The sequence below is a fragment of the Amphiura filiformis genome, chromosome 1 (genome assembly GCF_039555335.1).
Source record: "Amphiura filiformis chromosome 1, Afil_fr2py, whole genome shotgun sequence".
Taxonomy (NCBI): domain Eukaryota; kingdom Metazoa; phylum Echinodermata; class Ophiuroidea; order Amphilepidida; family Amphiuridae; genus Amphiura; species Amphiura filiformis.
Genome location: NC_092628.1, coordinates 16240197 through 16254027, shown reverse-complemented (window position 1 = coordinate 16254027; position 13831 = coordinate 16240197). Strand labels below are relative to the sequence as shown.

Below are 13831 nucleotides of genomic sequence, written 5' to 3'. Positions count from 1 at the left end.
TTTCCTCCGTAACTTGCCTGTTTCCTCTCCCGCAGAAACCAATGGTTACATTAGCCCTAATGCCCTGAGGGGCGTTTGGTCGGATGTGCCTTGTGTTGCCCACCTCGACACCCCCTCCCTCTGAAGAGAGGGACCCACCTGTAGTGTTTTGTGGTATTCGGGGGGGGGGGAAGGATTTGGGTTAGGGTTTAGAAAACTATTTTGATAGTTTCTTGTCCCATATAGAAACCACTAGTTACGAGAAAAATTGGGTGACTTTTCAATTATCTGACCCACAATTCGGGCTGAAAATTGACTGCAACCCCGTTCCAATCTTGCACGTATTCCAGGGATGTGCGAGGGCGGCTACTGACAGCTTCTTATCTCTTACTCATTTCCAGCCTGCTGGTACAAGTGAAAATAGTGACACCTTGATTGGACGACTTTCACTTCCTATGCTCTCCCTGGTACTTTGATCAGTTTTACACATGGTTGGACTTGAAGCATTAGGGTCTGACATCAATATTCTACTAATGAATGAACACGGCCTTACAACTGCTGTAAACCAGACCTGTAGTCAAGACTTTTTCAAAGGGGAGGGGGAAAAGGGGGCGACTAAATTTGACAATAATGGCAAAAATGGGCTAAAAAGAACAAAAAAGGCATACAAATTTTAAACATCAGGGCAGCCAGCTTCTGGGGGGTGGAGAGGGGGAGACTTATCACATTGGGGAAGCTGCCCTCCCACTTCCCTTCCCTTCTGGCTGACACTGCTCACTGCTGTTAGCTGATTCTTTCATATCAACATTTTCAAAGATTTTTCTTATAGGAAACCTGGGATACACATACATGTACATACATGCACAGATCTTTTAAGATCAAAACATGTCTGAAGAGGGCAATTTGTTTTTGAATAAGAAACCAATCAATCTTTGATCATGGACATGTTCTGTGGAGCATGTGCATACATGTTAGAGCAAACTAACCATTTCCTATTTAGTGTACTCATCAATAAGAAATAGGATGCACAGTTACTGACATCACAAGTCACAGATCATTCTGCACCATGGTCAATATTTGAAAAACAACTGACCACTGATCAGTGAAATGTGCCAGACCATGGCTATGTGTACAAAATAAGATGCAAAACCAAAACTGGAACATTTCAAACAGGATAGGAGCCTATCCACTTGTTATGCTACATTGTACTTTGCCATCCAAGCTGTAGTTCAAATATGATATGATCAAGCAAAACAAGTCATTTGCCACTCAAATTCATTTTAGACAAATGAAGCATCCCATTTCTTTTGTACTTATTTGTTTCAGCATTATGAAAGTCACCATATCTATGGAATCATTGATGGGATTTTTCCACGAATTATAACTTGAGCAATGGGCAAAAAAAAAGTCAGGTTAAAAAAATGACAATCCATTTTTCCCAACAAACCATTGAATTTGCTTGATTATAAGTTCAATGACCACCTTACATGTACATAATGTAACAGAAAGAGTAGGGGTACCAAGTGTCAGTGGCAATTGGCTGAACGGTATTGACCATGGGATGTTGACCGAGCTGTTCCAGACTATTACAAGTTGGATCAGATACAAGAACGGAACCTGGGGAAGGAATCTATAGTGTGTGCATGATGAATGGAGATTACTTCCTCACATAAGAGGCATAACCATTGACATCATAATTATGTCCAGAACAGTGCAACCAGACTTGAGCCTTTAACCAATATCATATGTACAATGTATTATAGTGTCTCGTCTCAAGTTGAGAATAACGCGATGTTAGATTTCACAGTGGCAGATTCAAATCGGTGTGTATGCGGTTGCATCGCCAGCATACGGACAAATTGCCCTTTTATGCATGTGTATACAACACAGGATTAGGTTGGGGTGCGCGATTTGAATCTGCCACTTCGATATCCATCATGAAGTTACTCTAAACTTGAGAAGAGACAGACTATTTGCCCTTTGCACTGATCTGACATCTTGCTACCAATATGAGGTTCTCTTTGCAAACGCATGCACAAAAAGTCAGAAGCCAGAAGGCTTTTGCACACCGTATACAGCTGCAATTACAGCACGCATACACACACGCGCAACACACACTTTGCAAGTAGAAACTTGTTTTGATTTTTGAAATGACCCTACTATCAGCGAATAGATGCTGTTACAGTACACCTGTAAGGAAGGAAGCAATTTGAGAATTTTCAACAACTAGAGTCCATTTGGTTTCCTTTGGGCAGTGACGTCAGTACTTTGTCACAGTGATTACGCACATGTAATGTACAGATGCACATTGTGTGTGTAAACACACCAGTTCTGTAAGCCAACACACACAATTTATACTGTGCTCACTGGAGCATGCACTGACATCACTGCCTCAAGGAAACTAAATGGACTATAGCATGCAGGCCGTTTCTGGCATCAAAACAAATCATTCCATGCACTTTGCGCTCTTGAAAAACTTGCCACACCCACTATTTCACCACATATTTTCCTAAACACCAAAATGAAATCGTTGTAACATCCTTTGCATATTAAAATGCAGGGATAGGCTACACCATGCATAACAATAGAATAGCCAGCCCTCATGAATATGCAAGAAACACAGTTCCATACAAACCATAGGGGACTGTACAGTATCCTTAACTCACCTGTTCTGTTGGCATGGTTGGAGGAGGCAATGCCACTTTCCCCGATGCTACTACTGCTGCTACCGGCACTCTCTTATCATTAGGTACCTTTTGCCTTGTATCATTCTGCTGTTGTTGTTGCTGCATATGTACTGCATTTTGTTTATTGTTTTTACGTGTCCTATTATCTACAGAGTTTTGATGTGAGTTGATTAGTGCATGATCCGACCCGTTCACCATCGTCGTCGGTCCGTTTGCCACCCCGTTACTGGGGCCGTTCACATGGTGGTTATTTCCATGTTTGTTATTACTATTATGATACTGCTGCGGCGGGTTTTTCATCCCGCTCGCAGCCACAAAACTCGCCGGACAATCCACCGCCACCTCGCGTGGATTTCGCACCCCATTGGGGCTGTGCACCAACATATTTGCGGGCACATCTACGGGTACTTCACGAGGCATTTCGGGGTCCTCCTTAGCTACCCCTTCAACATTATTGTTTAACCCCAGGTTGTCACCACTCCCTAACCTTTCCTCAAGCTCGTTGAAATCAGGTGGCGCTTTGATCGGTTCGAGCTCTATCGATTCCAATCGCGGCTCTTTCACTAATTCCCCAGTATAATCCACAGACGAATTCCAATCTATATTTTCATTGACACCGTGAGGTGGTATTTCTACATTAGCTGTGACCGTTCTTGAGGTATCAACATCAAAATCGCGACAATCGTCCGTGCTACTTTCGCTGTTACTCAACCAACCATCTATTTTCACACGTTTTTGACGAGGTAACCGTACGGCTCTCACAGAAGGCTCGTGCACCCTACCATTGACGAGCGCCCCCGACGGATCACTTATTTTCCTATGGGTTATTATATCTTGTGGAGAGTCACCATTTGCATAGCTGTAATGTTCTTCGTCTTTGTTATTATTATTAACGGTTATGTTGGGTTCTATGTAACCGTTGAGAGTGCTTGCTGGATGTTGTTCTAGTGGTGGGAGATTGGTTAAGTCTGTCGTAGGCACATTGTTTTTGGTTGCTATATGTCCTATTTTATCCTTAGTTTGTTGTTCCACAGCAATTACATAAGCTTCCTGTATTCTTCTTGATTCTGGGTCAGATTCTGCAAAGAGAAAGAAAAAAAGAAAAAGAATAAATAAGACATGCCGGTACATGTATGTGTTACAATTTTTTCAATAGAACAAATATTCAAACCAGTACAGTCACACGATCCTGTAGACCTAAAAAGAAAACACTCCAAACAAAATGTACATCTCTTGTAATAATGCGGTAAAATTAAACAATCTTGATCTTGTTTTTCTTGAAAGCATAAAATTATAGCATTTTTATACAGGCAACTTTCATTCTTCACTTCCCAATTAGTGAACTGACCAAAATGTAGAATGACTCAGACAGTATCCCATAGCAAACCCAAGTCACCAAGTCGAAAACAATGGCAGTATCGTTTACTTGTTCCCAACCACTGATTGCAGCTTCTACCTCAAATCAAAACGTAAATAGTGCAACAGTAAAAGTAGCCCATTCAACAGCACTATTTTCATTAAAGGTGTGTGACCTGATTAATACACTTGCTTCTAGAATCCAAATCGGCGTGGAGCTGAACACTTGGAATAAGAATGTTTGGGTGTTGCACCTCAATACGTGGTAGAAAACACAATGTGTATGGTCGGCTCTAGTTTTGTCACTTTAGAAGAAAAAGTCTTGTACCTTGAGCAGCAATGTGACAATAGGCCCTAACCCTCCTTTTTTCCCACATAATTTTAACTTAAAAAAACCCAACCACCCAACATTACCCAACCCAAAACCATTCAACTTTTTCACCATTTTGTGAACTTATTTTTGTTATGAAATTGTTCATTGAAAGAAAGAATTTTTTTGTACTTTACTAGAAGTACATGTATGTAAGAGTTCATGCTGGAGTTTCATAAGAGTTTCGAGAATGGTAACTCGGTAATCCACACAGATTCTATCATTCAAATATAAACCAATTGAAGACAATGGTACCATCACTCCTTATTTCCTCTAATACACTATCTCAACACCACACTCACTCCCCGCAGCTCAACTTCCGAGAGACGAAGATGATCAGCACAGATACCAGCCTTAACACATTGAAATTACCAACCAAATCTAAGACAATGGCACTATCATTTATAATCACTCCCTCATCATAAATCTACAATTACCTCCGATACATGTAATAACGGAAATATCTTAACACTTAGCTGAGCTCCCCGCAGCAGTTTCCAGAAGTTGGCAATACACTAGGTTCCACAACATGCTCATTGCTCATCTATCAGGGCACAGTTCTTTAACCCAAATACATTTGCACATTTATTGAATGACCTTTAAAAATTTGAGTACAAAAACTCATACTCTGCAACTTGAGGTCAAATTTTGCATTATGATTGTTTAATTGAGGTTATTGAACTATGCCATTGGGGTGAGGCTATTGTCGTCCATAGTGATACATGCAATGTAATCTCCTCCGCTCATTCGCAATAAGAGACTTTGATTTCCTCTGAAAGACGTGTTTGAAATCTAATGCTTCATCAAGTCTGAATAGATCCAGTTTTAAATATAAATAACCCTTGTGAAACAATGCAGACCTACATGAATTTCTTATTTCAGCAATCAATATTTAATTTTTATTAACCAACTGAACATTTATGCAGAACAATGTAGGTGAAAGAAGTTCAATATTAAACATTTACAGCTGAAAGAGGAAGAGATCTCTCATTTATTGCCAATATCATTTTTGTCCTTGACTTTCTCAAAGAAAATTGAGCATAAACGTTTTTAAATTACATTGAGATGTGGAAAATATATGTATTATAAAATCAGTTAATATTTTGAAGGCTGCAGCATTGACAAAATAAAGGAATTTTGAAACAAATGAGAATTTTGCTCTTTTTTAGAATTTGTTTGCTGTTTGTTTATCAAAATAGTGATCTGTAATTGGAAGACTAACAAATTGAGGAATGAGTATATACAATTGCATGGAGCTAATTTAATACATACAAAGCCATTCAAATGTCATTTGACATTTTGTGTGACTGCAAAACCTGACAAAGAAACAACCATAGCGATGGAAATGGACATGAATGGACAATTAACATTGTGGTCAAATTACAATTCATACATTTTCTATGCTGTTAAATTTGAACTTGGTCTGATGTAAAGCATTGAATTGAAGGAAGATTTATTTTTCATATAAAACAAGGGCCGTTAAAGTTGAAGCACATTAAGTTTAATTTTTTTTAATTGCTTTTTTGAACATGCTAACAACAAGGACTTAATGAAAAATTATATACAGTCCAACCTCTCTTATTCGGACCTCTTTTATATGGATCTCTCTGTTATCCGGCTGTGAAATCTTCACAGGAAAACATGTTTTTGATGATTTAACACCTTAATTCCATGCTCTGAATGCTTAGAATGAAATATTTATCTTACTATAAATAGGGGAATGTTGTATCTATGTGAGTCCATCAAAAGCTCCGTCAGTTTCGATCCAAATGTCGCGAAATTCATACGGGAGATTGAGGAATATACAGAGACTCAAGTGAAGAAATTTGGTTGAAAACGGTCAAGAATTGGCCTCAAAATCAGTGAAAATGTGGTCTGTTGCTATCCTAGGTAAACAAAAAAGGAGACAGTTGCTAAGCTAGCCATGCAGGTCGTGACGGGCGTATCTAATGCCAAGCAGCTCGCAGAAGCTCAGCGATAGACCCTGGTAACGCAGCACTACGCCATGGCGCGCGTAAACGACGCAGAGTCACGTAATGAATGATAATCGGGTGAACGACCGTAAATACGGGAAAAAGATGTGTGTTAAAAAGTACAAACAACATGAAGAGGTAGGCCTACTATAAATAAAAAAGAACTTGAACAAAATGAGGACAAATAGGTACGAGTATGTGGGTTATATAATAGTTAGTCACAGTAAGAAACTGAAAACGGGAATAAAATAGGCTAAAGAAGGAAAGAAAGAAACTAATCAGGAAATGTAAGAAAAAAAAGCTATAATAAGATCAGATAATTTAAATAAAAAAGCTATTAAACTGAAGAAAGAATTAAATAAATAACATGAAAACGGGAAATCACAACCTCAGCCGCAAAAAAAAAAAAAAAAAAAAAAGCTAAAAGGAAATGTAAGAAAGGACAGATTTAAAAAATAAAGGGAACGGGATTGAATAAATAAAAAAACATGGTAACGGAAAATCGGCCCATGTATAGAAGAAACTAAAAAGAAAGAAAGAAGCTAAAATGGAATCTAAGGATTAACGAGGTTCAGACTCAGATAAATAAAATTTACCTTTTCAATGATTCTACCTGTTCAGTAATTCCTCCTGTTTTAGTGAACGCTCCCATTTACTCACCTAGCGGGGACCCGCGCATAGCGCGGGTGTCCCGCTAGTGTTACATAAAGCACTCTAAAGCCATCTTTTAGTGCTATTAGCCCATGTTAAACCAATCTTTTGTTGTAACAATTTCAGTCCTTGGAACTTTCACATGTAATTCACTTATCCGGATTTTTCACTTATCTGGACAATGCTTGGTCCCATCATGGCCGGATAAAAGAGGTTGGACTGTAGTTTGAAAGAAGATAGATATGATTTTCTGCACAAATTTTTGTTTTTGATTTTTCAACGACTTGTACAGTAAATTTGTATTTGCCGACATCAGCCTCATTCACTGGCATTGAGACACATTTTAAAAATAAAAAGTGCACAAAATGTCACATAAATTAAAAGAATTCCAAACAAATGTAATTTTCTGTTACTTTTTCCTTATCCAACCAAAGAAAACATTTAAAGAGAAAATATAAAATTAACTGAAAAATACAAGATCTATATTTAATAAAATGTTACCAGCTATAAACACAATAATTTGGATGAAATTAAATATGACCAAAAAATTGTTTCAGCGTCCATGTTATAAAATTGATTGTTTTGTCCAAGTATGAAGTAAGACATCCTGACAACAGCGTTGTTTTTCACAGGCAGTAATGTCATAGTATCAAGCCCGATCCTGACTCCACATTGCAGCGTGATGCGATGCTATAAAAAACTGTAATCTGAGCCAGATTTTTACGAACTCAGCGGTGAAAATTCTCATCGCGCTGTGGAAAATTTGGTCCGCGATGGAGTTCAACTTTTTCGCATCGTGCTGCGAAATCGCAGCTGTGCACGCTTCTGATTGGCTGCTGGAAAATCAAGGTCGGTAGAATGACCTTAAAAGGAGATGCAGACTCCACATGCTTGTCAAACATCGCAACATTGCGCGATGAAATTAAAATGTACATTTTAATTTCATCGTGTGATGCTAAATATCGCAGCATCGCATCGCGCTGCTAAGTGGAGTCAGGATCGGGCTTTAGTAGTAGTATAGTATACATGTACTGGGAATTTCAAGAGGTTCAATTACCCAAGTCAGAAGGTGTCAAAACAAACACAGTTGATAGTAGCATTCATCTGATGCAAGATGTGACATCTCCAGGCAAACCAATTTTGATTTGTGCAAAGATCAGCAAGATAATATGAAATGATATACACATAATATCGCCTAGAAACATGCTGGCCATGTTTCCATGTTAAACATTAACAATGTTTCCATTTCATTTGTTGACATTCCTGTAATTATATATATGTTAATGCTGGTGTTCTGAACCATGAGATTGAAATTCTATTACAGCTAAGACAAATCAAGTCTCATACATGTAGCATCAGCATGTCCAGTATCAAACTCATTTTGAATAACCTTTGCAATCCGGACCCTAATATTCCCCCCACCCCTCACAAATATTCACTCCATGTTACTAAACAGTACTATCATAAAGTATCATTTAATATCAACTGTGCAGTGTGAATTTGGTCAAGTTACACAACAGAAGGTAGCCCTAAATCAGCTCTTGGCATAATCATTGTCTCTCAAATACATTGTACATTTTAGAAGCCCATGTTGCCTTCAAAAAATGCAGCAATAACTTAGTTTTTGCTGAATTTGGTGAGTGTTACCTCAATGGCACATTGCCTAATACAGAATCAAACTACCTGCATTGTAGACCACTAGACGGACAAAAAGCTATTGAGTAAGGTGCATAATGACTCACTTTCATTCGTATCTCAAAATCTTCAATCTTGGTACAGGAGCGTGGCCAGCCGTGAATGTTGTACAGATGTATGCACTTCACCACTTACACATGTGCTACTGACTCACCTAATGATGCTCTAGAATTCCAAATATTGAAGTTATGAACACCATGCTCTTTCTGATGACTTCCATACATGCAGTATGGACCGTCTTCTTTAGACAGTCTTCAAGCTAGCAACCACCAAAGAAAATATCACCTGCTTCACATAGCTTCACATCTTCATACCAAGACTCACCTTTTTCTACATGTCCAGGTACTGTCCAAGTTTTTGAGTAAACAACAAACTGCAATCAGACTTATTGAGAACTGCCCTGACTTCCAATGATTAGAAAACCAACATGACTGACAATCCCAGAGATACATTAGATCTGTCTTGTATGTGTATGCATAAATTCAGATGTTGGCCTACAGCCTAGAAAGCAATGTTAAGATTGTCTCAGTCATCAGGAACTACCCTGGGTCTCAATGACATCTGTATGAGTAGGCCTCAGGAGTAGGCCTTATTTTGTACTTGACTTCTCACATAATATGAAAAGGGGCATGATTTGATCTACCGCTATTGTAGCTTGTAACATTTGGCAGGAACTACCCTGGTCACCCATCAAACAACAGAATGTTATGTTGCACAAATTGCACATTGTGTGCATTACTGACTCACCCAGAGAAATGGTCCACAGATGGTTCTTAACCCTAACAAGCCCGAGTACTACAAAACACTACAAACAACTTCATGGCGCGTGCGTATTCAGAGTCTATGGTGCATCCCACAGGATGTGATGATGCAATCACCCTAAGTGATATATGGGCATGAATTCACTGGCCTGGCCAGCGTAAGACCCATGGCTAAGTGTCGGCGGCCATGTGAGGGGTCTCGGATCAAATCCCACCCAGAGCCAACAACTTTTTTGTTTGTTTCTCTCTTTATTTCTCCCTTCTTTCCCTTCTAGTCGCCAAAAATCCCTTCGGGTGTTAGGGTTAATCCTATTCTTGAGACATGATCCCTTTGCAACAAATGCTGAAATATTACCTGTGTACAAAGCTTAAAATGACCTAAGAATATGTCACGATTCTGTGAATTAAAAATAGAGTAAAAACAACAGTACCCTGGAACCTGCATCTAAAATATGCAGTAGGCCCCCGGAGTAGGCCTATAGGCCTAAATCCTCCTGAGCTTTCATTGGTTCAGCATGAAGTGTCTAGACGTTCACTAAGCAAACCACAACACCTCAACAACTAATAATAGTTCTCAATAGGCCTATGCAAATTATAACCAGCAGCATGAAGTTTCATCATCATGACTGTTGCTCGGTAAATGTTTTTCCTTTAATAAAATTACATGTACCATATTGGCGGGGGAAAAATTGGTGACATTAGAACAAGACCAATCTGGAACCTATTTCTGATGCTGATTGGTACCCTTGCAAAGGCTGTTGGTTTTCTTGACAATATAGACTGTATTGTGAATGATTCGGGGAATGATGTTGGAGAACAATTACATAGGAACAAAGTACATCCAATCCAACCATTAAAACCACTGATACTCATCCTAGTTATGCAAAATAAATGATGGACACAACTTCATCATTTTGACGGCAACCTCTTCAGTTAACATTCTTCGAGTACAAAATCGACACACCAAATAATGCAGCAATTGTGCATGCCCGATGCATTTCATATAAATTTAGGCAAGCCGCAAGCTGCCATTCATATATAGGCCTATTACTTGTTTTACATCCTACCTGTGCCATGTTGGAAACTGCAGCCGAAAACCGCGAAAAACGGGTAACCGCCTAGTACCTTACAACAAATCCATGGGATGAATCTACCTTGATCGACAGATCGACATGAGCAGCATTTGGCATTTGTAACCACTGCCATGACAACAGACAACTGTTACTGTTGAGGCAAATGACCTCCTATTTCTAATTTGTTTACATGTATGTGACATACAAATGAGTTGAAACATTTGCCATACATTAAGCCCTTGAGGCACTACATGTACATGTAGGCTCATTTAAAAGCAATTTCATCATAAAATGATGAACATCTATTTTCAAGGCTCAAAATTTAATACACAGGGCCTACATACACCATTATTACGTTTTGATAAATCCAAGTGTGTGAAAATATTGGATGTAAAACATAATAATGATAAAATTGGATGCTTTACGCCCAATATTTATTGATCTCGCTATGAGTTTTAAAATATTGGACTCGACTATGTCTCATCCAATATTTTAAAACCGATAAATATGGGCTCAATCGATCCAATTTTATATCAATAATAGATCATTTTTCTCTAAATCATGGCAACTTCATTTCTGAACAATTTATAACCTCTTACTCATAGAATCTGTGGAGTTCCATCTCTATCCAATAAACTACAGTAACAGCCATGCACCTGTACATCTGCATCAGTGACAAATCCTCTTAATCAGTGCAAATTCACAAACTTGCTTTTTCCCTCCGTACCTTAACCGTTTCTGTTCTATCCAGCATTTCCATACTACATCATGTATGCTAGTAAAGTTGCCACTCACAGCAGGTCCATCCTAGGACACATACATGTACCACTCCAATGTGATGCACAAACATTGACCAATTTGTAAAAACACCCAAAAGATCCTGATCAATTGCTGCTACACATGAATATTTGTTACTATCTTCGTACATTTATCAGTATATCCATTCTTTCAACCACAGTATGGTTTCAACCAATGCATATTAATGCCTCCAAGGAAACACAGTTACCATGACAACAAATACCATTGATGCTAAAACCACCACCAATGACCCAATCCTATGTAATAAGGTCAATGACCTCATTGGCTGTCTCAGACACATCATGAGGACATGCTTTTGTTTTTAAAAGACATGACAGACCATACAGACAAAATCAAGTTCAGAACCAAGAAGAGGAATTTCCTTCATGAGGGTGGATCTTTGTTATCATTGGTTAGGCCCCCTATATACTTCAAATTGAAGAATTAAAATCTGGATTCAACAGAATTTGTGACGAAGAATGTGAATAAGAGGAGGGATTTCCTTCATGAGGGTGGATCTTCTGTCTTATGCTCTACCTTAGTTATCAATGGTTAGGCCCCTATATACTTCAAATTGAAGAAAAAAATGGATTCAACAGAATTAGTGATGAAGAATGTCAATCTTATTGACAGCAGGTTATACATGTAGGTATCATTTTGGTGTTTGAGCTGGTTATTTGATGAAGGCATGACCCGGTCATGATGATAAATACAATACCTGGAAGAGGTCATCCCTATGAGACAAATAATTGGAACAATTAAATCAAATGAATGTTAAACGCATGTCACATTCATTGCATTCAATCTCATGTTACATTATATGTGTCATGCATAGGGAATGTTTATCAAATACAATGCAACATTATCTATCACATTCAGGCTGATTATTTGAAAAGGTCATACCAGGTCACTGTGATGAATACACAAAACTAACCACAAGGGTTACCCCAGTGGCACTGATCAGCCTTTGATACATCATTTTATTTTTAACCAAAGACAGGCCCTGGTTATACATTAATCTATTGCTACATTACATTTTCTTCACAAAATTGTTCACATACCTGTTTTTCCAATTCAAAAGTGTGTGATTCAGTCACTGTCACATTTAAAATGATACAAGCAACACCTGACGATGCCGCAATTAGCGCAATATATTTCAAATCTTGTTCAAAGTTCATAAGTCTCAACTTCCCTTTTCATTAAGGTGCAAAGGTTGCCATGTTATCAGCCATCAAATAGACATCATCTATTCAATTCAAATGACATGCATGTATACAAAAACAAGGAAATACATTCTGTAGGGCGCACTCACAGCCCAACTGCGCTGTTTTGTGTAAATGAGAGTTTCATTTTGGGAGCCATTGATCATTAAAAAATTATTTGCAAAATCAAGTTGCTTTTAACTTCCTGTAAGGTGGTCCTTGCTGGTTTGATAAACATTTTACAAAATGTACAAAGTACTGTTCAATATTCATGGGCAAACTTCTACAATGTATGCACTTTCTAAACAACTTCAACCTTTCATTCATTACAATGTCGCTGCTACTTCAAGTCAATATATCTATTCTTTTCCTGTCCCCTAATTGATAGAAAGGTTAAGGGATATTATGCCGCCCCGTAACTTCTCTATAATTGAATCTGGCTATGTGACGTTGTGTAACTCTACACAAAAACAATTATGAACATCATCTTTCAATGCACAGTTATATCACCCACACAAATCTCCTTATAGTCTCTAATCCATACATGTACATGTGATTGTGAGAAGTCTATAATGGCCCTTACATTTAAAGAGGAAGCCCTGCTAGAGCAGTTCTTCTGAGGTGAACCAAACCTGCCTCGATTATCAAATGAATGTGTTTGTCTCTGAATTTGATGTTTTAATGTTATTGCATCAATTAGCACCTACATGTACAAACAAATGTATCATATTCAGAAATATCCTTGTCACTGATTAATTTGATAACCAGGCAGATTTGGTTCTGGCGGGACTTCCTCTTTAAACAAGGCAGTTCACAAGCGACAAATCTTGCCTGCTTTTCACAGGGCCCGCCTGCATTCACAATTACTTTAAAACAAATGAAACAAGGGCGGTCCTCGAAATGCAAAGCTAACGAAATTTACGAAAAGATTTTAGAAAAAACAATTTAAAATAATTTGCTTGCAATGAGATTTGAACAAGTCACCTTCAGCCTCAGGAGAGCATTTAAAACATGTTTGTATGCATTTCCTGAAAAAAGACTGATACGTTTCATCTCTGCACATGACAGCATGTTGCATTGAAGCACACATATTGCAAAGAATAGAGTGCAATCTTTACAGTAGTATGCAAATGATACATATAGTCAATAGGACCTTGTAGACACTCAGTTTCCTAAGGTAATTTCCTGTTCAGTGGCTGAACATCATGTGTTTATATATTTCTCTATAATGCCTTATAGCCATTGTAAGTTTAATCTGACAGCAAACTTATTCTTTCTTTTTTTCA

General features: G+C 38.2%; 1 protein-coding gene across 4 annotated transcripts in view; it reads right to left on the bottom strand.

Moving 5' to 3' along the window:
• Positions 1-13831, bottom strand: part of LOC140159516 (protein PALS1-like) — a 179119-nt gene that overhangs the window by 70694 nt on the left and 94594 nt on the right. For all 4 annotated transcript variants that reach the window (XM_072183038.1, XM_072183099.1, XM_072183160.1 and 1 more), the window contains one exon: positions 2646-3745. In XM_072183038.1, the coding sequence (XP_072039139.1) occupies positions 2646-3745 (1100 nt within the window). The remainder of the gene's footprint in view (positions 1-2645; positions 3746-13831) is intronic.